Raw genomic sequence first — 27,016 nt, 5'->3', positions numbered from 1 at the left:
CCATGTCCTGACTTCTGCAAGAGGCAAAGCTCCCATGGCCAAGAGAGACCTGCCTGGCAGTCTCCTGAGAGCAACTTAATCTGGGTCTCCTCTTTCCTTGCTAGGGTCTCCCAGAACCAGCCTAGTGAGAGCTGGTCCCACGTAAAGCCAGCCCCCTGCACCTCCCAAGATGGGAGTAGACCCAGACCAGACGAGTGTTTTGGTGTCTGTATTTTATTTAATATCAGCATGTACTTCTTTCTAACAGGAATTCTATTAACAGTCGTTTTACTTTTACACATCTTGCTTACACGATCATTTCCCTTTTGTTAAAGCCATAATAGCTGTCCTCTAGAAAGTACATACTTTGTACTGTGAACCATGGATACTGTCCTCCCCCAAATCGTACCATTATAAAACATGACCTTGACCCTGAAGACAGCCGACAAGATCTGATTTTAAGCTATAGACAATAAATACCCTGGTTTTTAGCACCTGTCTAGTCAGCATTAACTATTCACTGGTACTTCCCTATATTGGAATTCAGAAGAATGACACTGAAACAGATGTATTCAGAATCAAAGATGGGATGGTTTAAAGTGTAAGTGCTACTTACTGAAATGACATAGCATTAGAACGTTTAATACATATGTGTGATAGTTACCCAGATTATCTGATAGTTACACAAAGTATTCTCCGGTTATGCCCAGAGCATGTCCCTGTTGTAAGGAGCTGATTTTGCCAGTGGAGGCAGTATGCTGTTCTAAGCACAGTTTATCTGCATTATTTCATTTGAACTCACAACTGTTCCATAAAATAGGGATTGTTCCCATTTCACAGATGGACATTGAGGCCCAAGGAGCCTACTCATCTGAAGTAAGATTTGAACCGGGAGCCATCTGTCTCCAAAGCCCAGTCCTCAAACGCTGCATTTCACAGCTTTCCTCTGTGGTGCTGAGTCCCCCCTGAGCTCTGTAGAGACAGGGGCAGAATGCGGTGAATTTCCAAACAGATGCTCAGCTCACCCCCGCACTGTCGGGAGGCCTGGCCGGGTTTCTCTCATCAGATACGGTGACCACTCTGTATTGTAATGAATGCAGACACACATACTGGTCCAGAAAGGCCCCCCTGTATGAAATCCATAAGATGCAAGCTAACGATTAGAATCATGACTGTATTTATCTTATCTTCTTTGCATCCAGCACAGGAGAGAGAATAAGGTAAGAGCAGAGGGAAGACAGAGGAGGGAAAGCCATAGGTCACACGATGAGACGGTCTTGTGTGTAAAGGGCATTGGTATGAAACTTAGAGTGCCTTTCTGGAAATACGTGTCTAGAGGGAAGATGGGGCTTCCCGGGCCCTGGTAAGGTAGCTGTCACTGTACCTTGTGTGTCTGTGGGACACGTCGTTTACACATAGGCCATCCTCGCCCTACACACTCAGTACTTGGGGTGGCCGCCTTCTCGAAACAAGCAGGTGGTGAAGTGTTGGCATCTGGATCGACAGTCAGCCAAGCATCTGTGGGTGGAGTGTCATCTGGAGAGCAGGCTTTTTAGAATCCCAAAGAAGAGCATCCTCCCACCTGGAGACCGGACCGCACACATCTCTAGGACAGAGTCAGAGGCACAGGCTGGGTTTGGGCTTTGTCCCAGAGTCATGGCATCCTGGGATCAGCAGGCCTGAGTCAGGGAACTAGAGGCACCACAGCCGATGCCGAACCTTGGCCTTCTCGTTGAAACAAAGATGGAAACACGAGCTCAGACATTGTCCCCCAGAAGAGCACCTTTGCTCGTGCCCTTTAAAAAGATATTACAAACTCCGCATGCCCAATCCTACAAGGAATTGGGTCCCTGATTATTTTCTCTAGATTTAGCATTTCGCCTAAAGCCCTTGAGTCGTGTTTCATTTCCCTTTAGTGAGGCTCCCTGCACAATGACCTAACCCTTAGGGAGAAGGGAACACACTTGTCCTAAGGTGCCAGTAGCCCCTGCCCACCGCGGACCCCCAGCTCCCTGTTACCCTGGTCCTGGCTGAGCCAGCCAAGGCCCTGCTGGCCCAAGAGCCACCAGCTAAGAGGACCGGCAGTGCCATCTTGTGGGAGTTCTCGAAGCTCCTAAAATCAGGTGGAAGGCGGGAGACAACCTTGACTGTCACGCTTTGAAGAACGACACACGAAGAAATGTATGGATGCAGTCAAGTGAGAGGGTCCCCTCTGGTCACCAGCCATGCTAATTATTATTTTGGTGTCCAGAAAATTAATAACCCAGATAAATGAACACCAAGGCAGAAAGATATTTCAAGAACTACAGTGGCTAGGAAGGATTTCGTTTTCCTTCTATTTACTAGGAAATGTATTTAAAATCACCCCTGGTGGGAATATATTTTTCCGTAAACTCTATGAAAACACAAAGCCATAGGTATTAAAGTCCAAATATAGCTGCGGAATCTGCTTCTAGATCACCTCGAGGCTCTGTCCTTTCATGAGGAGGGTCACCAAAGAGGTGCCTTTTCCCAGGAATCTGTCATGGGAGCAGGACCCAGACCAGCCCACCTCCATCACTAAGAGAAGAGGGGCCTTAGACCCCATTCGCTCTGCTGACAGCAGCAGATTAAACTGTGCCCCTTCCTTCAGCTCACTGTGCTGTGGCATCATGTCCTTCCCATTACACATGCGTGTGCACACTCACACACACGGATCTCCGCCTTCTCAGGCTCCGCCCAGACTCCCCTCTACGAAGTACCTCCCCCGCCCCGCCCCCAGTGTGTTAGCTGCTTGTCAGAAAATGAAATTGAAATCCTGACGCAGCTTTCTGGGCTTGAGTGTTCATGAGAACAGTGTGCTTCCTGACTCACCAGGTGGCTTTGACTTTTAGGGAGATTCTCGGGGGAAAATCCCTTTCTGAGCGCTCGTGTGCTTTCTCACCGGGAAGGGAGGGAGCGTCACGTGATGACCGCTCCCAGGTCCTGATGTAGCCTGGATGGCGCCGTGCTCCCACCACCACTGCCAGTGTCCCCACCAGCTTCCTTCCGTGCTTGCTTCCTGTGCTGAGACCGGGAGCTGTGGGTGGGGGAGGACTAGTGGTCTGGACGGAGCCTCTCACCGCAGGGCAGCAGCCTCGCTGTGAGCTCGAGTGGCCTCATCACTTTCAGGCTTTCTGCCTGTCTTCAGTGGGCTGGGAAACTAACCACCAAGCCCAGGCCATTCCCATCAGGTCAAAATAGGGCTCAAATAGATCGAGGGCCCGGAGAGTTTTTCTTCAAGTCCATGGTTTGGTGACATCTGTTTTGTGTATCCCAGACCCTCCTTTTGCTTCCTTGGGAGCTTTTCTGTCCCAGATAAGCAGGGCTATTCTGCACGGCTAGGGGATCTGAAGGTGAGGCAGAACTGATCCAGTTGTGAATTAGCAGTGGAGACATAAGGAGGGGCTAGAGATGTGTCATCCTCATCCCGACACCTACCATTTGCTGAGTGCTTGCGATGTGCCTGGGAGCACGTGTACGTAGAGTCACCTGGCGAGGGAGGGTCCACTGCCTCCCGTTTTACAGATGAAGAAACTGAGCCTCAGAAGGTCAAATGCCAGCCTACCAGCCAGTCACTGGCAGAGCCAGGATGGTCTGACATCAGAACCCACACTCAGCTGGCGTCCACCTGCCATCTTTCCTCTGGGCCTCCTTCTTAGACTGTGTCGACTGCATCTTGACTTGACAGATAGTTTGAAACCTTCACTGGGCTTTGTTCCTGAAGCTCGCGAGCTGAGATGTGGGTGATGGTGGGACCCGTGACCCAACAAAGAACACGAAGCTGAGAGCTCCAGACCCGCATCCTCCAGGCTCTGCCTCTGGGACCACGAACAAGGTTCAGCCTCCTCCAGCCACCCATAAAATTGGGATAACACCTGCTGAAGAGAACCAGTTGCATTAATAATTTATGTGGAAGCACTCTGTACCCTAGTTGAGTGCTACAGACATAAATGATAGTTTTCAAGGAAAAAAAATCCATTATCAAGTCAGAAAGTAAATGCTTAGGCAGATTTGAATACCTTGTACTGCCTGCTTGAGTAAGGGATCCTCTGATTGCATTTAGATTACTTACTGTAAAAATCTGCATCTCTAAATCGTGTATAGAAGGCAGAACCTGAAAATAGAGGCTGCTCCGTGACCCACTTCTCAGCCCTAAAATGAGGGCATCAGGCTAATGCCCTGGGCTGCCCTCGTTCCAAGTCTGGCTTGGAGCACTTCTCTACTGTGCAACTGTCCGGCGAGTTACTGAATCTCTCTGATTTACTGTTCCCTCATCTGTAAAATGCAGATAACAGTTTCTACTTTGTAGGGTTGAAAGGTTAGATATCACAATTCTGTGTAAAGCCCTTAACTCAGTGCCTGGCCCACGATAAGTAATCAATAAGTAGTAGCTGTTACCGTCTAAGATCATTCCCATCCTGTAGAGAAAATAGAGAACAAACAACTCATTAAAAGCTATGATTCTTTCAGAGCGTATTTACATGAAGAGGAGAAAGCATTTGCAGAGGATGACTTGGTGGACTGCCTTGAACCCAGATCAAAACTGCTAACATGAAAAGGATTCTGTGAAATAGAACTCTTGGCAATGCCTTTGCTGCCCTTTTGACTACTTGCAATGGGATTAGTGACTTGCCTGGTTTCTCGGTCTTACTGATTACTCTGTGTGTGTGTGTGTGTGTGTGTGTGTGTGTGTGCACGCCCCGATCCCAAAACACTCCTGCATGGCAACTCAGCGACCCCAGTCCTTGTCAGCATGCTTGGGAAGGCATAGGCTGACCAGCCAAGCAGAAATCCTACCCACACCCGACCGTCCCACTTCATGGAAGCCTGTTATTAGATGAAGAAGGAGCCCTGCACTTTTCTGAGGGTGGAATCCCCCCTTAAAAAGGATTTCTAAGGGCTTAACGCCCTGGAGTTCCAGGAAAGAAGGGAAATGACTCCATATCACTAGCTGGGAAAGTGGGCCAGCGTAGGGAGCGGGCACTAGTCACTCTGACCACGTTGCTTATCAACAGCAATCCAGGGAAGACGGTCAGCATTTTGATTCTCTTCAGGGCGCCCAGAATCGCTTCCCCAGGCTGAACTTCTCTCTGTAGTCCCCGAGAAGGGTAGCCTCTATGTGCCTGGGCCAGGCACAGGGGTGTCCTGCAGAAGGCTGGGCTGCCAGAGGAGCTTATCTTCAGTGTGTCCACTGCAGTCTCGGGCAAAACCCTAGAAGCCTCAGCAGAATGGAGGCGGGGAGGGGCCTGAGGTCGTGAAGGAATTTGCAGTCAAGCCCGTGAGTCTGGGAAAGAGCCCTGCTAACCTTCCTCAAACATGCGGGGCCTGTCCCACGGAGGAGGTCGTGGACTTGGGTTGGGGCCACTGGGCGAAGGGCAGGGAGCCAGAGACCGTGTCACCATGAGGACACCCAGAGGGCCACGAGCTCCTCGTCTGCAGAGGCACAAAGGCACAAAGGCTGTGGCCGTGCTCCACATGGGCGGGAAGCTGGACGAGGTCACCACTAGGCCCCTTCCAGCCCCAACTCACGAGCCAGTGGATTCACACCTCTCAGGGCTGGACAGAAAACGTCCGCATCGCCCAGGGCCTGCACTGACAGCCCAGGTTGTGAAGCCTTAGGACAGAAAAAAGAATGGGATCTCAATTATTTTTCTACGTGGTGTTTTGGATATGAGTGAAATAAAATATATTGAAATTTATTTCCGTATTCACTGTTTTAGAGTTCAGCAGAGTTTTTAAGATATGAACTCAGTTTTCTTAGCCCTGGGGACTTTCATTTAAAGATGAGACCGTGAAAACTCAGTCCTAAAGGCGTCTGCTTTCCACAGGGTCATGCATTCACTAAGCATTTCTGGCATTTTGTCCTGCCTTCTGCCTTTTCTGAGAATGTCAATAAGGCATAAACCTTATTCATCAAGGAAATTTATAAAATAAAGAATAGGAAACTTTTGTTAAGGACAAACGACCCCGTTAAGAATTTGATGTGGTCCTTGACAGGTGAATACCGGAAACCTACGTGCATCAAACATTTGGCGTGTGCACAGGCCAGGTGTGGTGAAGTTGCAGTTTCTGTTGATGTGTAGGAGGGTTCCCGGTGCTCTAATCCCCACTAATTGCATCAGGTTCTCAGTTTCTTTAAATTTAAATAAATATGGTTTTCAAAAACTGGAAAGGCCTGAGGATGTGGGGAGGACAGGAATGATATTTTTCTCTGTCTCTGTTTCCTGCGAGAAAGTACTGTTGCTTCTTCAAAACAACATCTGTCAGAATGATTTTCATCAGATTAAATAAATCCTCAAAGCCGCTATCACAGTTTATAGAATCTTGGAAACGTAGGATATGCTTCGCGTGGAACCCTAATGGAATTTAAAATATGTGTGTTTTTGCAAACACAGCTTCGAGAGCAGACTCTTTACTGGGGTTTGTGAATTTAAGCTACCATGTCTCAAAGAGTTTAGAAAGTGTTTTTACTACATAAATGTAATGGACAATTGTTTACCAATTTGAGATGCTATTAATTGTAGATGGAAAAGGCATTGAGCCTGGGGCTCTTTGGCCAAGCCTGATGAAAGCCAGCATCGCACACTCTGACAAAGAGCTGTGTGAAAACAGATACCGCGCGTAAGTATGGCACGAGAGGCCAGGCTTCTGTCATCTTTTCACAGGCAGCTGCCATATGTCCTTATGGTCAATTATGGCCTTTTCAGTTTTTTAGAGGAGAGAGAACTTTGTTGCCGCGGGGCGGGGGGTGGGGGGGGGGGCGGGGGGGGGGCGGGGCGGGGGGGGCGGGGGGGGGATTATGTCCTAAAGACCTTGAAGGATCAATACAGATTGATATTTATTATTCCTTGCTGCAAAAAGCTTACTCTTAAAATTAGTTGCTAAATTTAATCCCAGTGAGATACCACTTCACACCCATTAGAATGGCTACTACCCAAAAAAACCCCAGAAAATAATAAGCTGTGAGCGTGTGGAGAAACTGAACCCTGTGCATTGCTGGCGGGAATCTAAATGGGTGGAAATGCTGTGGAATGCCGTTTCTTGGTTCCTTTACAATATTAGAATCTAGAGCATGGTTCTCAAGCTTCAGATGCGAAACCCTTGGCCGTGAAATCCCTGGAGACAGCCTGTGGGTGATTTGGACGAGTCAAAGCAAGATTCCTTGGATTCCAAACAAATCCAAACGTACTACATCAGGGACTTAACACTTGAGCCAAACTTGTTCATCCCTGGCTGACTATTGATTCCACAGCCAAATCATATCTGTAATAAAAGGAAAAAAAAAAACCCAACCCAGTTCACCACACCACAAAAGCTAAATAAAACAAAACCAGCGTCATATAGGGAACATTTCTGTGCTGCTTAGTAAGACTTGAAGTTTCTTAGTCTCATGGAGTAACAGAAATTACTTGGGGGAATTTGGGGTGTTTTTGTTAAACTCTTTGGGATGTAAACAGTGAACTTTCTGAATCCTGAGACTTTTGCCTGCAGCAAAAGAAAGCTAAAACAAGGACCCCTGCGGCAGGGTGGAACAGCAGAGCTGGTGGAAGGCGGGCTGGGCAAATCAGGGATGGATTCCGCTCTGCCTGCCCACAAGACCAGCCTTAAGCAAAACTGGCCACTTCTGGAAGCATCTCACTTTCCCCACTGGCCGGCCTTGCATTCATCTACAGCTCCCGCGTCCCCCTACCTCTGACTGAGGCATTTCAGAGGTGTGCACACCTATGTACTACCTGGAACTGTGTTCTGATGCTTTTAAGCTACGACACATGCAGTTATTTTTTTAAAGGCATAGAAGAGTCTATAATACCATAGAAGTAAGCTCGGCAGATACTAAGTGCAGAAAGCAGACTACAGAACAAGGTGATTCTTTTGGTAAGAAAAATGGAAATTTAAGAAGAAAACAAGTGCATCTGTCTATCCATAGAAAGAAAGGCTGGAAGCACATCCCACGTGTTAACAGTGGTTATCTCCAGGTGGTAGAACTACAAGTGGTTTTAACGTGCTTGGCTTGTTGCTTTTCAACGATGAACATGTATTGCTTTGGTCCTATATTCCGTCCCCTCGGTATTGGTGACAGGGTGGGCCAGCTTAGTACCATGAAAGAGGTTAAGAAATGGCAAGAGCTTCACAAGGACCTTACTTTTTTAAAAAATTTATATTGGATTATAGTTGATTTACAATGTTGTGTTTGTTTCAGGTGTACAGCAAAGTGAATCAATTTTACATATACATATACCCGCTCTTTTTTAGATTCTTTTCCCATGTAGGTCATTACAGAGTATTGAGTAGAGTTCCCTGTGCTATATAGTAGGTCCTTATTAGTTATCTATTTTATATATAGTAGTGTGTATATGTCAATCCCAATCTCCCAATTTATCCCTAGCTCCCCTTACCTGCTTCTAACCATAAGTTTATTTTCTACATCTGTGACTCTATTTCTATTTTGTAGATAAGTTCATTTGTACCCTTTTTTTAGATTCCACATATAAGTGAAATCATGTGATATTTGTCTTTCTCTGACTTCACTCAGTATGACAATCTCCAAGTCCCTCCATGCTGCTGCAAACGGCATTATTTCATTCTTTTTTATGGCTGAGTAATATTCCATTGTGTGTGTGTGTGTATATATATATATATATATATATATATATATGGAGAAAACCATAATTCAAAAAGACACATGCACCCCAATGTTCACTGCAGTACTATTTACAATAGCCAGGATGTAGAGGCAACCTAAATGTCCATCAGTGGAGGATTGGATAAAGAAGATGTGGTACATATATACAAAGGACCAAATGTTTTTAATACTTGGGGTCCTGTAGGGGCCAGGAGCTTTGCATCGGCTCTGGGATCTCACCCGTTAGAAGCTTCCGGAAGCCGTGGACTCTGCGAGGACTCTGAAAGGGTAGCCCCTCAGTCCATAGGACAGGAAGCTCCCTGGTTGGAGTCTCCCATTTATCCAGCATGACCCTGCTCCTGCCCTGCTCCGGGGAGTGCCCAGGTCCATATCTCTTGAGACCAAAACTACTGCGCTTGCCCACAGTTACAGTTTAAGGATTAACCAAAAACCGAAAGAGGGCTCTTTGGTGACGCGCCCACTGTCTGCTATGATCGTTCTCCGCTCTGCCTGAGGTCAGCCTCCGCAGGAGGAGGACCCGCAAGTGTCCCAAGTGCAGCAGCCAGCGGGTCCATGTGATGAAATAACGGGAAGAGGTGTGCCTCCCGCTTCCCGCGCCCTCCCGAGGGTCCTTGTTTGTCACACGGCCCTGAAACCAGTCTCCACATTCGCGTCACCTGCGTGTGCCTCTGTTGCGAGTCGTGATGGTCAATGTGTTTTCCTTCTTGTCTTCCAGTCCACCCAGACCGACCGTGTTCATCTCTGGTGTCATCGCCCGGGTAAGAGCCCTTTCATCCCATCGGGGCTTTGGCCTGCGATGTCCTGACTCCTCCTGTCCTTATTCAACCTCACTTGTCCACCCCGGTCCGGAGGTCACTTAATCAATCGCCCCCTGTCCATAGAGCATGCTTCTGCGCATGCGCCCGTCAGGGGCAGATGGGACGGTGGTGACGCGGAGCCTGAGCTGGTGCAGCTGCCTCCCCTCTGTCCTCGCCCGTCTCCGTTCTCTTTAGGCTCAACCAGGGTCGGCAAAGGGTTTCAGGGTGATCTGTGAGCTGAGACTGTTTTTACTTTTAAATGGTTGAAAATTTGAAATAAGAACTGTATGGCGTGACGTGAAAGGTACACGGACTTTAAATTCCTGTGTCCATGGATAAAGTTTTAGTGGCGCACAGCCTTGCTGTTCATGGATGTGTATCATCTATGGTCCTCTCGTGCTGCACTGGCAGAGTGCAGAGACTATGACCTGAAAAGCCTAAGATATTTACTATCTGGCCCATTACAGAAGATAGTTGCCACCCTCTGAACCAAACTGATGGGTTTGGGTCACTCTCTTTGCCTTTCAAGAGCCCCCTCTTCTTGTGAGACCTAACGGTTTTGTAACCGCAGACCTCCCCCCAGCAAGCCCCCATTTGGGGGACGGTGCACTAATTCCATCCATTGATCTGCGGCTCACAGCCCATTCGAGCCCTTAGCATATGATGTGTAAAGAAAATGCCACTGTTGGGGACGGCTCAGCACAGCCATCCAGGGACCTGGGACAGACGGAGGGCACATCTACTACATGCGAGGAAATTAAATGCCCGCACAAATCTGAGGTCACCCCACAGCTCAGCCACCATGGCTCTGTCCTGCCCGGGGTGGGCTGGACCCCAGCCCCTGTCACAAACGCACATGAAGGCAATTCCTGCCTGAAAAACAGCCGTGTACCTTCTCTGAGACTCGGCTGGTTGAACCTGGCTTATCTCACAGCTTCCAGCCCTGCCCTGTGTGTTTCCTTCCCAACGAGCACTCCAGGCCCAGCTCGCAGCTGTGGCAGCAAATCTGAATTTAAGACCCCGGATTTGGTTCTGTCTTGCCCCTCAATTCAAAAAAAATCACAAGAACTGTTCTAGCAGAAGAAAGCCATCCAACACCCAGCTTAGTTCTGAGTGAGTCACACATACGGTACCTGATTCCATGGCGTGGCGGCAGAGACAGCGAGCTTTCTCACCTTCTGGAAGGGACACGGGCCTGGGTGCCTGCTTGGGCTCTCCAGAGAGCTTCAGGAGCCCCAGCAGTCCCAGGAGACAGGCTGCTACCTGCCGGCAGGTTCCCCACTCCATCACCCACCCGCCCCGTCCCCAGAGGGAAGCCAGGAGATGCTGGCTTTGCGTCTCGCTTCACGTACTCGCTCAGCTGTTCACGGTTGATGAGCCAGTGCTTTCTGTGTCTCCCGCCAGGGCGACAAGGACTTCCCCCCGGCGGCAGCCCAGGTGGCCCACCAGAAGCCCCACGCCTCCATGGACAAGCACTCTTCCCCGAGGACACAGCACATCCAGCAGCCTCGCAAGTGATGGCGAGGACCCAGCGCCCTCACCAGCCGGGCCTCAGTTCCCCGACACTTGGTATTTCCCCAGCAAAGAGAACTGGTATTTTCTTCAAGACACTGCTCCATTGGGAAATTTAAGACAGAGCCAAGCGCCCCTTCCTTTGCCTTGAATTTCCATATCTAAAGCTAGAATCAGACCCCAAGGCTTGTTTCCAGGGAGTCCTGGCAGGTGTTGTCTGCGAATCACTGTGGCGCTGCAAGTGCCATTAGCAGAACTTGCTAAGACTTGAGTGAAATGGAATCGTTCAGAGTTTAGCTTCAGTTCCGGTTTATCAATTGCCCTGGACTTAAAAACAAGTGGGCACAAATTTGGGAGGGTTAGATCGGGTCAGGGGAAAACTCAGTCATTTCATGCTTTTCGGTAAGAGGACAATAAAGTCTTAATACCTAGTGGGGAGAGAAAGAGATGAGAGCGTTAATTACAGAAAAACTGAGCAGGGGAGACTTTTGCAACAGGCAACAGCCTCACTGCATTTCTCTCCTTTGTGTGACGAGGGATCCCAGCACAGGGCGTCACCAAGCACTCCCAGGGAAACCAGGGAAAAGCTTACAGCTTTGAAAGGGCTCTTTCATTCCAGGGGTCATCTTGCTGAAAAATTTGCCCAGAGGGAATACTTCCAGAATGAGGTCTCTCAGTGTGGGTCCCAAGTCCTGCATTGCCCCACCATCCAGACAGGCTTGCCGCGAAATCAAGGCAAACCTTCATTTTTTCAGTGATCACCTCTCGAGCTGCTCTTGAGCTCTGGGAGTGATCACTGACCAGGTGGAGGAGTAGATGCCTAGCTAATTCTGGAACACTAGAGCAAAAGCACTGACCACGTGGGAAGACGAGACGAGAACCTGCCCTTTGTCTCCCTAGGGCAGAGTAGAACTACCACGTGCCATTTGAGCTAGAAAAGCCTGTTTGTCCATCAGTCGAAGTATCAGGAACTCCCTCTGCCCAAGGGCACAGGTACCTGGGCCCGTGTTCACTTGGGCCTCTCAAGTTATCCTACGCTTTCTGCCCGGGTTTCCTACCCAGAGCTGCCTTAGACTGCTCGCTGGCTGATGGCTATTGGGTGCTCTGCTTTTCTGAAAAGCCAATGGGCTCGTTTACTCAGATGTTCAAATCTCCCGGAGCAGATGCTTTGGGAGAGGGTGCAGCCCAGCTGGCGCGCTTGCCAGCGTGGTGTTTGCCGCGGGGTCAGCAGTGGGCACACCACAGCCTTTCTGATGCCCTTTCCAGCTCCACATCCGTGACTGGGAAAGGTGACACAGACCTAGCAGACCCAGCTCTCACCTGTCCCTAAGGAAAAAGCTGGCCCGCAACATTTGGTTTCCCATCTCACTGACTTGCGGCAGCCGGGGTCTCACCCTCAAGGCACCGTGTAGTCACCTCTCATACTTCTTAATCGCTGAGATGTTGCTAAAAACTGAGGCTGGCTTTTAGAGATGCAGACAGGGCGGGCAGCCTCCTCCCAGCCGTCTCCTGGAGCCGGCATCTCAGAAGGATGCTGAGAGCAGGCAGCACTAGGTCAGTCTGTGGACCACTGCACCCCCTGCTGCAGAAATGAAGACGCACCCCTGATACTTTTTAGTGTGGCAGCCAGGACTGCCATGCTGTTTCCCAAGGTGCATTCTTCTTGTCCTTTTAGCTACATCTGGCATGTATCTGTAGATCACTGAAAGCAAAATGTTCTTCTGAATGAGTTTATCAATGGTTAACCTCAAGAAGAATAACGATTATAATAAAGCGCCTGCATTTCTTCTCATGGTTTGTTTTCTCTTACATCTCAGAGACTTTTCCTTCTCATTTTACTGGGGTTGCCAGATGGTTTCAATAGAAATACGAACGTGCAAAAATGAGCGGTATTTTCACAAACTGTTTCCCAGACACAAAGCCAAACTATTGGACAGCAGGCACCTTGAGTCTAATCGTCTACTTTAAAATGTCATAAAATGGAAAAGCTTCATGCAGTGGATTAAAACGCATTCCTTGGGTTCAGCAGCTGGCCCCGTGCTGGGAAGGCCCTTTGGGAACAGACTTAGAAGGAATGATTAGTAGTAAGCCCGGGGATGGCTGTATGCAGCTTTTGATAAATAAGCTAATTTATCCAAAGGTCTTCTGGAAGCTTTATGATCAGGATGAGAAAATAATCACAATCACGAAACCTCAAGATCCAGAATCAGAGTACAGATTTGAGTTGGGAGAGACTCTGAGGTGTTTTCACCTGATGAGGACCTCGGGGGGCAGCCTGGCAACCCTGAGCCTGGGGATGCAGGTATGGCCAGAGTCTGCATCTCCCAACAAGCCTCACCTCTCCTTAGCCCTTAGGGTCACCTCTGGGCCCTGCAGTTTGTATTCACGCGTCCAACTCCCTTACTGTTGGGTTGGCCAAGAAATTCGTTCAGGTTTTTTTCTGTAACATCTTACAGGAGAACCCGAATGAACGTTTTGGCCAACCCAATAACTTGAGGATGGAATGAGGGTCTTATGCATTCAGTGTCACTGGGTAGAGAGTCGTTCTCGGTACATAAATATGAATAGAAATGCCAAACACACACTCACCGTGGAGCAGAATCCCCCCTCCACCCCAGAGTTTGCACATTGTTACTGACGTCATTGTCACCCAATGTCACGTCAATGTTAGTTCCCCATTGCCGCCATAACAAAGTACCACACACTGGGTGGCTTAAAACCATGGAAATGTGTTACCTCACAGCTCTGGATGGTAGAAGTTTGCAGTCAAGGTGTGGGCAGGGCCATATTCCCCCAGAAGGCTCCAGGCGAGGGTCATTCTCGGCCCCTTCCGCTTGTGGCAGCTGCTGGCAATGCTTGGCGATCATCGACTTGTCGCAGCATAAATCCAGTCTCTGCTTCTGTTGTCACATGGACGTCTTCTTGTGTATCTGTGTCCAAATTTCCTTCCTCTTCTAAGGACAACGGTCACTGGACCAGTGCCCACCCTGATCCAGTGTGACCTCATCTCAACAAATTAGATCTGCAAGGACCCTGTTTCCAAATAAGGTCGTATTCACAGACACTGGGGGTTAGGACCCGAAACAGTGTCTTCTGGGAGAGACACTATTCAACTCAGGACATCAACCATATGCTGAAACGCCAGAAACCTAGCTCCCAGCTCACACCATTTGAACTGCTGTTCATTTGGTAAATTGCTTTCCTGAATGAGCTTTACTATGAGAAGGCTTCACCCGCCACAGGTTTTGTTACAGTGTTGCTGGCCACGGAGCAGTCAAAGCCTGTGTGCAGGGGTAAGGGGAGGAGAGCAGGGCAGAGGTGCCAAGGGATGGGTGCCCCCAGGCTACAGGGGGCTGTCTACCCCCGGTTTCAGTAGCTCCTGAGACTGCAGCTGTCAACTGCACGTGTCCTCAGATCAGAGTCACCGTGTTTCTACAGCCTACATCTTGTCTTTTGTAAGAGTGCTGCATGGGCAGTGGTCGTCCCATTTTACAGATGGGAAGACTGAAGCTCGGTGCCCAGGGTCCAGAGTCATTGTTAGCCAACACTTGTCCAGGGAAGATACACAAATGGCCAATAAGTACCTGAAAGATGCTCGATATCATGAGTCACCAGAGAGATGCAAATCGAAATCACAGTGAGATACCACTTCACACCCACGAAGATGGCTAGGATCAAAAATCCAAATAATAACAAGTGTCGATGAAGATGTGGAGAAATCAGAACCCTCATACCGTGCCTCATACAGAGAATGTAAAATGGCGCAGCCCTTGGGAAAACAGCCTGGCAGTTCTTCAAACGATCAAACATAGAGTTACCATGTGACCCAGAATATCTATTCCTAGGTATATACCTGAAAGAAATGAAAACAAGTGTCTATGCAAAAACTTGTACACAGATGTTTAGGACAGCATTACATATAACAGCCAAAAGGTAGAAACAACCCAAATAGGTCCATCAACTGAGGAATGAATAAACAAAATGTTGTATATATACATACATACATACACACACACACACACACACACACACACACACACACACACGCGCGCAAATGGAATATTATTCCACTGTAAAATATTATTCCATTATTTGGCCATACAAAGGAATGCGGTACTGATATACGGCGCAATACGAGTGGACCTTGAAAACATTATGCTCGGTGAAAGAAGCCAGCCACAGAAGACCACGTATTACACGATTCCATTTACGTGAAATGTCCAGAATAGGGAAATATCTAGAGACAGCAGCTGCTCAGAGCTGGTGAGCGGGCAGGGAGGATACAGGGGGTGAGAGCTAAAGGAAACAGTTTCTTTTTCAGGTGATGGAAATGTTCTAAAATCAACTGAGGGGATGCTCGCACATGTCTGTGAATATGCTAGACCCATGGAATCGTACACCTTATGGGAGCCGTAAGGAAGTCACCGGTAACTGTAAAGTGATGGGGGGGGGGCTTGAGGAAGGGTGTGGGGTGGTGGGCTTTGCACTGCGGCAGCCTCACACCTGCCTGGTTCACACCTGGCCCCTGCTGGAGCGAGAAGTTCCTCAACTAGCATCTCTGGACCTCAGTTCTCCGCCTGTCTAAATGGGCCATTTTGTATGCAGTGTCTTGTAAACATGAAAAGAAAATTGTGGATACTAACCTCCTGGTTAACATGGAAACCAGTATCAGTAGAATAGGGCTTCCAACACGGACAACATGCTGGGATGGTGCAGAGACTGTGGGTTAGCAGGGAGAGAAGATTCCAGAAGGGGATGGTTGGATCAGTGCCAGTCTAGACTGTGTGCCGGAACAGCAGCAAGGAAGCACAGAGGAGGCCAGAGGCCCAGTTAGTGGTCAGTGGAGCGGGGACGGGCATCCTGAGGACCAAAGGACCCTCTGCGGACCCCGTGTGACCCAGAGGTCGACAAGGCTGGCTTTTGCCCCGGCTCCTGCGCGCTGTGCCCCCGTCTCTGGGCTCATGTCACCCCGGTACAAACAGTCCTTGAATGGTTTCGGCAAGAAGTCCCCTCACAGCTTACAAGCGTTACCAGATCAAGTCCAGCCTTGAGAGGTTATTGAGCGGAGCACATCGTCTTCCCATGCCACCGCCTCACCTGGCCGCCGCCCCTGGGACCCAGAGCCCCGTGCCCACCCAGGGTCACCCGGGAAGCAGACACCCCCTTGCCAAGCCCCCGGTGGGCCATGTGTGAGGCCCACTGCTGCCCTGGCCAGACCTGGGGAGACCAGCTCCCTTCTTGGCATGTGCCCTCCTGGGGGGCTGAGAAGCCGTGGGACATTTCCTCCCCGGGTCCAGAGAGAAAGAACTGTGCTGGTCCTCAGGTCCACGCCTGCGGCATCGATGCCTGCCAGCTTCAGAGGACGCCTCAGCTGCACCCTCAAACCAGAGTTAGCCCCTGATGGAGCTGTGCGAGCCGGCGGCACAGCCTGGGAGCAAGCATGCGCCCTCAGAGTCCATGCCCACGTCCCCACTCGGTACCTGCAGGACCTGGGCAGCTGGGTTTTCTTCTCGGCGCCCAGCTTCATCACCAGCAAGAGGAACCCTCCAGAACCTCCCTGATGGGGCTGCACGAGCATTCAGTTGATGTTAACTTACCATCATTATTGTGGTCGTTGTTCGTTTATGATGTAGGACCAGAGACGCCATGAGACTCCACCCGATTAAAGCACATGCCTGGAGTCTGAGGGGCAGGTGCAAAGGAAACCCGGCCCTGAGATGAGCGTTTTGCACACACTAATAGGTTACGCTGACTCAAGCGTGCACCAGCGCACGCCAGCCTGAAACAAGCCTGCTCCCGGACCTGGTCCTGGCTCTTCCACAAGCCAGGTGTGGATGCAGTGAGCCCGTGTGTGCTCAGGAGAAAGGCTGCAGGTGTGACAGGCCCACGTGACGTGGAGGGACTGCCCGACCCCTATGGGCAGCGGGCTCGGGCACCCCGAGAAAGGGCAGCGGGGAGGGCCTGGGGGGCGGGAGATACTGCCAGACCCAGAGGGTTTTTAATCAATGAATTCTTTTTGAAACATCTGCCTCTTGCCTCTGCAGTCTGTGGGGTTCTTCTGTGGTCCTGCAGCTTTTTCTAACTTCACAGCTGCCATGCTGGTTAAATGCTTCCCTCTACAAACCCCAAAGTAAACTTTTCTTCCCCAAGACTTGGCATGCTGCTGCCTCTGCAGTATAAAAACAAAAACAAAACAAAAAACCAAGCATTTCGTAAACCCTCCCAGGAGGCGTCTACAGCCTTACGCTCCTGAAGAGCGGAGAGAAGGTGAGGGGATGGTGGCGGTTAACAGGAAATGCTGGGCACTGGAAATAGCCTCAGCAGTTGTATTAGCCTGGGTTCTCCATAGAGACAGAGCAACAGGGGATGGGTGATAGATGGATGGATAGATGGATGGATAGATAGATGGATAGATGGATGGATAGATGATAGATGGATAGATGGATAGATGATAGATAGATGGATAGATGGATAGATGATAGATAAATCGATAGATGGATAGATGGATAGATGGATGGATAGATGGATGGGTAGATGGATAGATGGATAGATAGATGGATAGATGATAGATGGATAGATGATAGATAAATCGATAGATGGATAGATAGATGATAGGTAGATAGATAGGTGATAGATGATAGATAGATGATAGATGGATAGATGATAGGTAGATAGGTGATAGATGATAGATACATAGATAGATGATAGGTAGATAGATATAGATGGATAGATGATAGATAGATGATAGATATAGATATAAAGAACTAGGTAGATGATAGATGGATAGATAGAATAGATATAAAGAAGCAGGTAGATAATAGATAGATGGATGGATAGATAAAGAGATTTAAAGAATTGGTTCATGTGATTATGGAGGCTCACAAGTCCAAAATCTTCAGGGTGGGCCAGCGGGGAGAACAGCCAATGCAGTTCAAGTCCAAAGGCATTCTGCTGGCAGCTTTCACTCTTCTCTGAGGAGGACAGTCTTGTGTTCTCTTCAGGCCTTCACGTGATTGGATGAGGCCCACCTACATTATGGAAGGTAAACTGCTTCACTCAGAGTTCACTGATTTAAATGTGAATCTCAACCAAAAACACCCTCACAGAAACATCCAGAATAGCGTTTGACCAAATATCTAGGCATCTTGGCCCAGCCAAGTTAACACATGAAATGAACCATGACAGGAGTTCCCTGTAGCTCATTTTTCTTGGGATCCTTGAGCATCTTGGATCTGTTTTTACTTTGACCATGTGGGAGCATCTGCACATGTTCACTACATTCTTTTTTTTTAATTTTTTTTGTATCTTTTTAAATTTGTGGCTGTGTTGGGTCTCCGATGCTGCACGTGGGCTTTCTCTAGTTGTGGTGAGTGGGGGCTACTCTTCATTGCAGTGCACATGCTTCTCATTGTGGTGGCTTCTCTTGTTGCGAAGCACGGGCTCTAGGTGCGCGGGCTTCAGTAGTTGTGGCGCACGGGCTCTAGAGTGCAGGCTCAGTAGTTGTGGCGCACGGGCTTAGTTGCTCTGCGGCATGTGGAATCTTCCCAGACCAGGGCTCAAACCCATGTCCCCAGCATTGGCAGGTGGATTCTTAACCACTGCACCACCGGGGAAGTCCACATCTTTACTACATTCTGTCTGAGCAACATTTAGCTTGCTCTTCCAAACAGACATTCTAAAATTCGATTAAAGGCATTCATGACAAGAGAAAATAGTTTTTCCCTCATCCTCCCTTTTAATCCTAAATATTATTATAAATCCAACTGCCATGCTTTAAGAAAAATCCCATTTGTCCACTAGAAAAGACCCAACATGATCTAATATAATGAACTCATATAATCTGGAGGATTTGGACTCTACCCAGGAGCCTTGAACGAGCTTTTTGATTACATTTCAGCTTTGTCATTCTGTGCTGCCGAGGGTCACCTAAAAAAGAGAGTTCAACATTTTATAGCACAAGGGCTCAGCTTCTGTGCAAATTAACCAGAAACCTCTTTGTGTCATTCTTTAAACAGAGATGCATTGAGAGCATGTGACGCGCTTGGAGTATTAGTAAGGATCTTCATTATCTCTAGGGCAGTGATTTCCACCGGAAGGGTGGGGTGCGTGGGCAATGTTAGCCCCAGAGAACACCGGGTGATGTCTGAAGACATCTTTGATTGTCACAACTGGGGATTAGAGAGGAGGGGGATGCTAGCAGGTAGCATCTAGTGAGTGGAGGCCAGGGATGCATGGTCATACAAATCCTACCATGTGCAGGACTGCCCCTGCAACAAAGAAGTATCCAGACCAAAACGTCAGCAGTACCGAGGTTGAGGAACTCTATTGGTCCTGTTCTTATAGTAATGCAATTAAACAATTAAAGGCAAATTCCCCTCATCCTTGAATCTTGAAAAAAGTTTTACATGTGTGTCAGTGACAAGGGCACATTTCGTGGAAGCAGCTAAAGGAGCTCAAGCTTGTTTATGCTTTTCAGTCCCTGGAGCAGAAAACAACCAATTGCTATGATGCAGATTTGCTCCTGGATGCAATGGAAAATTCTAGATAAAGCAAGTCTTTTCCTCCAGGGAGAGCGTGCAACAGCTCTACAGCATAATGATTGTTTTCTCAGACACTGATACAAAGAGGAGCAGAGATGAGTTTCCCTGGGTGGCTTCACTCACCCAGGACAGTCGGGACAGACTCTCAGCCTTTTGGCTCAGCTACTTTAATGTTCTCCAGAGAAGATCTATATAGAAACTCCACTCCAAACAATTGCAGCCTGTTTTCCAAAATGGACCGAGTGTGTCTCAAGCTGATTAACCTCAGAGCTATCAGTAAGCGCAGCGGAGCAGGAAGCAGAAGAGGAAAATGAGTCTCTGCAGAGCCAGCGGCTAAGCCTGACTCAGGGGAGGGGAACCTTGCGTGGGTGAAGCTTGCCTTCAGCCCGGGTCTGTGTCCTCATCCTGTATCCCTGTCTCCTAGCATAGCTCCCACTCCCACCCCTCCGCTTCCCCTCCTCAAATCCTTGTTTCTATCTCAGAAGGACTGAGGCTAGCTGTGAACTCTTGGGAATGTGGCCATTTCTTTCCCCTGGAACTTACCCATAACCCCACACTACCTAGATTGTAGACCTGGGAGGCTGACATCCCTCGGTACTGAAAATGTTCAATGACTTGGTTCTACTTTTAGCTGCAGCATGTACCACTAGATTACATAACAAGGCATATAAAAAACAAATTTCATGGAACAAAAGTTTGCAGAAGTCACATGCTTTGTCACAAAATTCTCTACCTTGGGTGCCAAGGATGCTGACGCCTCTGTACGTCAGTTGGCTAGTAACTGTCAGGTTCAGTCACCTCCCAAAAGCATGATTTGTCAGGGTGCCATTACTAATGGGGGAAGCCGTGTGGGACTCCCCAAGTCATTTCGTGTAAATGAGCAGTACTTTCAGCTGGGGGAAGACTCATCTCAATCCCCGTCACCAAAGTTAACAAGCATCAGATGTATCATATCAGAACCAGAAAGGCTTTTAAAGTGTTTGTGGTTCCCGGACCTTCTCAGTCTATCTGAAAACTGGAAAGCAGAGTGCTGTGGGTGAACACCCATCCTCACCTAATGGGACCAGTGTGAGAAACCCACATCCTGACCAGTGCCACCTCTCAGCCAGATACACACTAGACCTAAGAAAGGAGATTTTAAGAGTAGAAAGGATCTCTGAACAAACACAACAATAACCAAAAAAAAACCCCAAACCATAGACAAAACCTAAGAAACAGTGTTTGGGGTAACCATAGTGAGGTTTCCATACAGCATAATAAGGGAACCCCCTCAAATTACATATAATGTCACGTCATGTATACTTAACAGCCCTTGGCCCACCTTGCCAGTTAAACTAAGTAATAAAGTCCCTCATATATTTATTGTTTGGGTTTCACAGCTAAAACTTTTTCTGACTTAATACTAATTTTTTTCAGCTTAATAGGGTAAGTCATTTAACTATCCTCATAAAGGCTCTTAACATATCAAAAGGATCTCCCAGAAAAAGTTTTCCTACGAAACAACAACAAAACCAAAGATTATTAATTTTTAGGCACAAAACTGCAACATCTAAGAATGAGAACTGGCGTTAGTTTGATAAACAAGTAGTTTTCAAGGACAATTAGATAACCTGAACATAAGAAGACATGATAAATGGGCATTTACTAATTAACACTTTGTTTAAACTATATAAACTTAACCAGAGTGACTATTTTCATGAATCACAAAAGCATCCAAGTAGACAGATTACCCACAGGAAGAGATTCTGAGCCTAAATCGCCGTCATCACCACCATCATCCTCATCACCTTCACCACCACCCCCACCACCATCATCATGACCACCACCATCATCATCACTATCACCATCACCATCATCCTTATCACCTTCACTACCCCCACCACCACCATCATCATGACCACCAACATCATCATCACCATTATCATCATAATTCTCATCACTTTCACCACCTCCACTATCATCACCACCACCACCACCATCATCCTCATCACCTTCACTACCCCCCCACCACCATCATCATGACCACCACCATCATCATCACTATCACCACCACCATCATCATCACCATTATCATCATAATTCTCATCACTTTTACCACCTCCACCATCATCACCACCACCATCACCAACACCACTATCACCATCATCATTATCACCAACATCATCATATCACCACCATCATCATCACCATCATCACCACCACTGCCATCCTTCTCACCTTATTGAGCATTTACTATGTACCAGGAGCTCATAGCAACTCTACTTAGTAGACATTGTTATTATTGCTATTATACAGATGAGGAAACTAAGGCCTAGTGTGGTAAAAATAATGTATGTAAGTAGTAGATGGCAAAGCTAAGATCAATCTGACACCAACTCCTATGCTTTCCACCACCAACCTTTAAAGACCAGAACACTCCACTGTCATTTCCACACTTAATCCATCCCCCACCCATCTGATTTCCATTGCCACCCTCTGGCCACCAGCCCATCTCTGGTGTCCTCTGTCTCCTTACAGAAGAGTTCAGATGTCCCTCTGCTTACACAGTTCCCATCAACCAGCAAATGTCACGCCAGGTGACAGTAGGGCCCTCAGAGTTGGAGGAACAGTTAGGTGCTCTGGTTGTCAAACCCTAATTGGCACCTCAGAGATGTCTAGGTGCTGCTCTCAGGATGGGTAACCCTAGGAGAAATTCGAAACCCATTCCTCTTGAAGGTCTTCATTGGGCCAGATTAGGAAAGGGTAAGTATCTTGAAAGACTAGATTTCACTTTCACTGCATGGAAATCCAGCTCTAAGTTCTCCTTCTGAGGATGGACCTCTTAGCCAGGCTTCACTTATGCTCTGGGGAGAAATCCATTATATATCCTTGGGGCTACCCTTCTTCCTTCTCACCGTGGTTGGAAAGATATTGACCCAGACAGTCTGGGACACTGTTCTGGGCACTGAGGACACCACAGCAACTAAGTCAAGCACAAGTCATAGAGTCCACTAGACCACGATTGCAGCGTGAGCTGAGATCACCTCTCCACCTGCTCGGAGACCATGTGTGGTCTGAGGCACCTCACCAGAACTGGGGCTCACACAGGGCCTGGGGCTGAAGGGCTCTGGCCTGATTCTCCCTGGGGAGGATTCTAGCACTCAGAAGGCCTTTCAAACATGCATCTCGCCTCATCCCCACTGCAGGCCATATTATGCTGATCTACCTTCCATAGGGAGTCACTGGGGTTCTGGAGAGACATTCCTGATCACCTGCTGGGCATGGAGGCAGAGAAGAGATGGAGAACCCTTGAGGACTGTCAATCAAGGTCATGAGCACGGAGTCTGTGCTCAGAGTGGCCCCCAGCATCCCTCTGCCCGGGATGGGCACCAGGCAGGGTGTGTAGCATTCACACAGAGACCCATTCTTCTGTAAGGAAATGACTACCCTGCCAGGATCACAAAGAAAACATGTAGCAAAGCCAGGACCAGACCTTTGTCTGTCTGTCTCCAGAGACCCTTCCCCACACAGCTTTGAATATGCCTACTGTCATTTGGTTGAATGAAGCAAGCCGAGCATCTTCTTCCCGTATGCTTTTCTGGGAGGAGAGACAGGCTGAGTCTGATACAGCAGAGTATTTTCCACATTGCTGCTTCTACCGAGCCGATTTAGCTCATTTCCGGCTGTCATTTAACGTTCTCCTAGTTAAACACCAGTGCCCTCATCAACAGGATCTAATCAGCAGTGTCCCAAGAGGCATCTGGTAGCAGGACAGCCACCATCACCCCCCGCAGCCAGTGGGAAGCAGCTGATGGCCAGTCAGTTCCGTGACTCCCGGGCAGATGAAGTGAGGGCCGCACGGCTGCCGCAGCTGTGTTTCAAGCTTCCTCCAGCCCCTGCTCATATCCCAGGAACAGAGCTCGGGCCCCAGGAACAACCTCCTGAGACGCACAGAGAGCAGCTCAGAAGGCAGCACAGCCCAAACGGGGAGACCCTCGATACCCTGGATGACAGTCCTCAAGGCTGTCCCGGGGCGGAAACGGAGAGTAAAGTGAGGCTCTTTTCTCTCTGGTCCTGCCTCCGTGGGGTGTAGGGGCTTTGGTGTGGAGGACACTAAGTACATTTGGTGCAGGAACCAGCTGTAACCATACTTTCAGTCTCAGGATGAAAAGGTTTGGCAGGTCTAGGGTGTGGCCTCTGTAAAGTCAAGGAGATTTCAGAGCCGACAGGAAGCGACTGGGTGGGTGCGGAGATGGGGCGGGGGGAGGGGCAGTGTTCAGAGCGCCACTCACTTACCTGGGAGTCCCACCCATTACGCTAAATGAAGTAAGTCAGAGAAAAACCAATACTGTATAATCTCACTTGTATGAGGAATCTAAGAAAACAAATGAAGAGCAAAAAACCCAGCTCACGTGTACAGAGAACAGACTGGCGGTTGCCAGAGGCAAGACGTGGAGCGGGGTGTGAAACAGGTGAAGGGGTCCAAAGCCACAAACTTCCCGTTATAAAATAATAAGCCATGGGATGTAACGGACAGCATGGGGACTCTAGTGAATAATCCTGTGCTGCGTATTTGAAAGTTGCTAAGGAGAGTAGGTCTTAAAAATTCTCATCACAAGGAAAAACATTATAACTATGTGTAGTGATGGATGTGAACTAGACATTGTGGTCATTGTTCTGCGATACCTACAAACAGCAAATCATTCGGTTGTACACCTGAAACCAATATAATGTTTTACGTCCATTATATCTCAATTATTAAAAAAGAAAAAAAAAAAAAGAGCTGTCTGGGCACATTAGGTCTTCAGCGCCTCTTCCACACCAGATGGAAACATCCACCACCTGTGGGACTGGTGCCCAGGCAGATGTCAGCAAGCTTTCTCTGTAAAGGTTCAGACAGTCAGTACTTTAGGCTTTGCGAGCATACGGCCTCTGTTACAGCTACTCCACTGTGCCCTGGAGAGTGAAAACCACCATAGACAACATGTCATTGAGTGAGCAGGGCTGTGTTTCAATGCAATTGCATTGACAGAAACAGGCAGTGGCTGGATTTGAAATGTGGGCTGTGGGCCCCTGGCCTAGAGGTGGTGGTCAAGGGCACAGCTGAAGGTCGGCAGCCTCTAGCTGGCATTTAAAGCCATGAGCTGTAGAGATGGCCCAGGCAGGGGGGCAGAGAAGGGTCCCCAGGATGGAACCGGCTTCTAGCCTTCAGGGGTAGGGTGGGGCCTGGGTGGGGGGAAGGGATGGTAATGACATGACCCCCGTGGTCAGCAAGGTGGGAGCGAGCGTGAGTGTTGGGTGGGAGCCCGGCAGGTGTGCAGAGTTAGGGAGGGTGCACTCCCAGACTCACAGCGTCTCTGGCTCAGTAGCTCGGCGTGGTGTTGTAGGTGGAATTGTGTCCCCCAAAAGGATTTACTCTAAGTCCCTGTGAATGTGACCTTATTTGGAAACAGGGTCTTTGCATATGTAATTAAGTTAAAACAAGGCCATGCTCGGTTAGGGTGGGCGGGTGCTAATCCAGTGACGGGTGGGTGCTAATCCAATGACTGGTGGTCTTATAAAAAGTGGGAAGTATGTTGGGCTTCCCTGGTGGCGTAGTGGTTGAGAGTCCGCCTGCCAGTGCAGGGGACACGGGTTCGTGCCTCGGTCTGGGAAGATTCCACATGCTGTGGAGGGGCTGGGCCCGTGAGCCATGGCCGCTGAACCTGCGCGTCCGGAGCCTGTGCTCCGCAACGGGAGAGGCCACAGCAGTGAGAGGCCCGCATACCGAAAAAAAAAAAAAGTGGGAAGTGTGGACACAGACACACAGAAGGAAGCCGGCCATGTGGTGACAGAGGCAGATGGAGGCTGCCACAGGCCAACGAATGCCAAGGATTGCTGACAACCACCAGGAGCTGGGAGAGGTGAGGAAGCACCCTCCCCTGGAGGCTTCAGAGGGGGCGTGGCCCTGCACCCTCCCCTGGAGGCTTCAGAGGGGCGTGGCCCTGCTGACACAGCGATTTCAAATGTCTGGCCGCCCGAACTGCGAGGGAATACATGTCAGTTGCTTGAAGCCGTCCAGGTAATTTGTTACAGCAATCACACGAAACTAATACAGGTTCGGCCTGAGAAGGTGTATTTCTGAAAATTTTCCAAGTGGTGCTGATGCTGCCTGTCCCGGGAACCCCGGCCCTTCAAGCACCATTGCTTTATGCAACCGCAGAGGGCCATCTGCCAGCTCAGGGAGAGCACGAGGGTTGCCCAAATCTCTCTAGAGTCACCTGGAGTCACCTAGAGTCCAGGACTAGGAATGTGTAGAGTTAGAGAACCACAGGCTGGGGCTCAGGACGGGCCCAGCGCCTGCACAGCAGTGGGAGGGAAGGCAGGCACGGGTGGCTTTTTCGACCCCCAACCTATGACCTTTCACCCTACAGAGGGCATCAGGCACTTCAACCAAGGGAGGCCCATTCCAATGGAGTTTGGTCAGGAAGGACATCGAGTCTGCACCTTTCAATGATCACTCAGGTTAGAAGGTAAAAGCTGGTCCCCCAACCCCCAGGGGCAGGGCGTGAAGGGGCCATGGGATGGCTAAGGGACTCCTCTGCTGGGGAGCGGGGACATTCTGTAACCTTTCTCACTGTAGGGTGACAGCTTCCCCATCACAACCCATGTGCCCGAACCCTCTTGTCTCTGATGGTCCAGAGAGGGGTCTTCCTGGTCCAGCTTCTCCACTCAGCTCTTGGCCCTGATAAAGCTTCTAAGAGCTCATGAAAAATTGGTGTCATATCCTTGCAGCTACCTGACTTCTTGATTTTGTGTCACGCTTTTGAAATAGCAAGGTGGATCTGAGTGTCATTTATATACTTATCCAGGAAAATGTATTAACATCTTGTTAGGTTTGGGGGTTGAGTGAGAGCAGTAATGAGTTTGGGCGGGGTGACCAGGCAGATGATGTCGAGCGGGCAGGGTGGCTGCCCCATGCTTGTGATTGGCTGCCCCTGCTGCAGGGACAGTGGCCCCCTGGCACTGGGAGCTGCGGCTGAGCTAACAATTTACCTGAGCAATCTGCACATCAAAGTTGGTTTTGTCGGCAGACTGCAGGTTTTCGGACCACCTTTCATGTCCCTGGCTGGAAACCAGCTAGGTTATCATCAAGGGAGACAGCCGGAGTGACCTGTCGGGAGCCAGTGACCACGTGAAGGGCTGCTTGCAGAAGCCCTCGAGGTCCTCAAGGGGCAACGCTCTTGACTGCACGACTGCACAGCACAGACGCACTGCTCTTGGGGCCGGGCCGCCGGACGGGAAGAGCATCCGTCCATCTGTGCTCCTCAGAGCCTCAGGGTGCTCGACGCAGGTCCAGTCGGTCCTCACTTTTCATGTCAGTTCTCAGATTTTCTTTCTTTTTTTGGCCATACCCCTTGGACTACAGGATCATAGCTCCCCGACCACGGATCGAACCTGGGCCCCCTGCTGTGGAAGCGCGGAGTCCTAACCACTGGACCGAAAGGGACGTCCCTAGTTCTCAGATTTTCTAATAAGGACAGTTCCTGGTATATTACCTTCAC

The 27,016-nt window shown here is 49.1% G+C and overlaps 1 protein-coding gene across 1 annotated transcript in view; it reads left to right on the top strand.

Annotated features, from left to right (window-relative positions):
- The window catches only part of DAP (death associated protein), a 61,753-nt gene extending 49,008 nt beyond the window's left edge, over positions 1–12,745 (top strand). The window contains exons 3-4 of the mRNA XM_004320581.4: positions 9,360–9,402; positions 10,846–12,745. Of these exons, the coding sequence (XP_004320629.1) occupies positions 9,360–9,402; positions 10,846–10,959 (157 nt within the window). The 3' untranslated portion in view covers positions 10,960–12,745. The remainder of the gene's footprint in view (positions 1–9,359; positions 9,403–10,845) is intronic.
- Positions 12,746–27,016: the final 14,271 nt, after the last annotated feature.

The sequence above is a fragment of the Tursiops truncatus genome, chromosome 3, assembly GCF_011762595.2.
Source record: "Tursiops truncatus isolate mTurTru1 chromosome 3, mTurTru1.mat.Y, whole genome shotgun sequence".
In the NCBI taxonomy this organism is placed as follows: domain Eukaryota; kingdom Metazoa; phylum Chordata; class Mammalia; order Artiodactyla; family Delphinidae; genus Tursiops; species Tursiops truncatus.
Note: the sequence above shows the minus strand (reverse complement) of the source record. Positions and strands in the feature narration are given on the sequence as shown.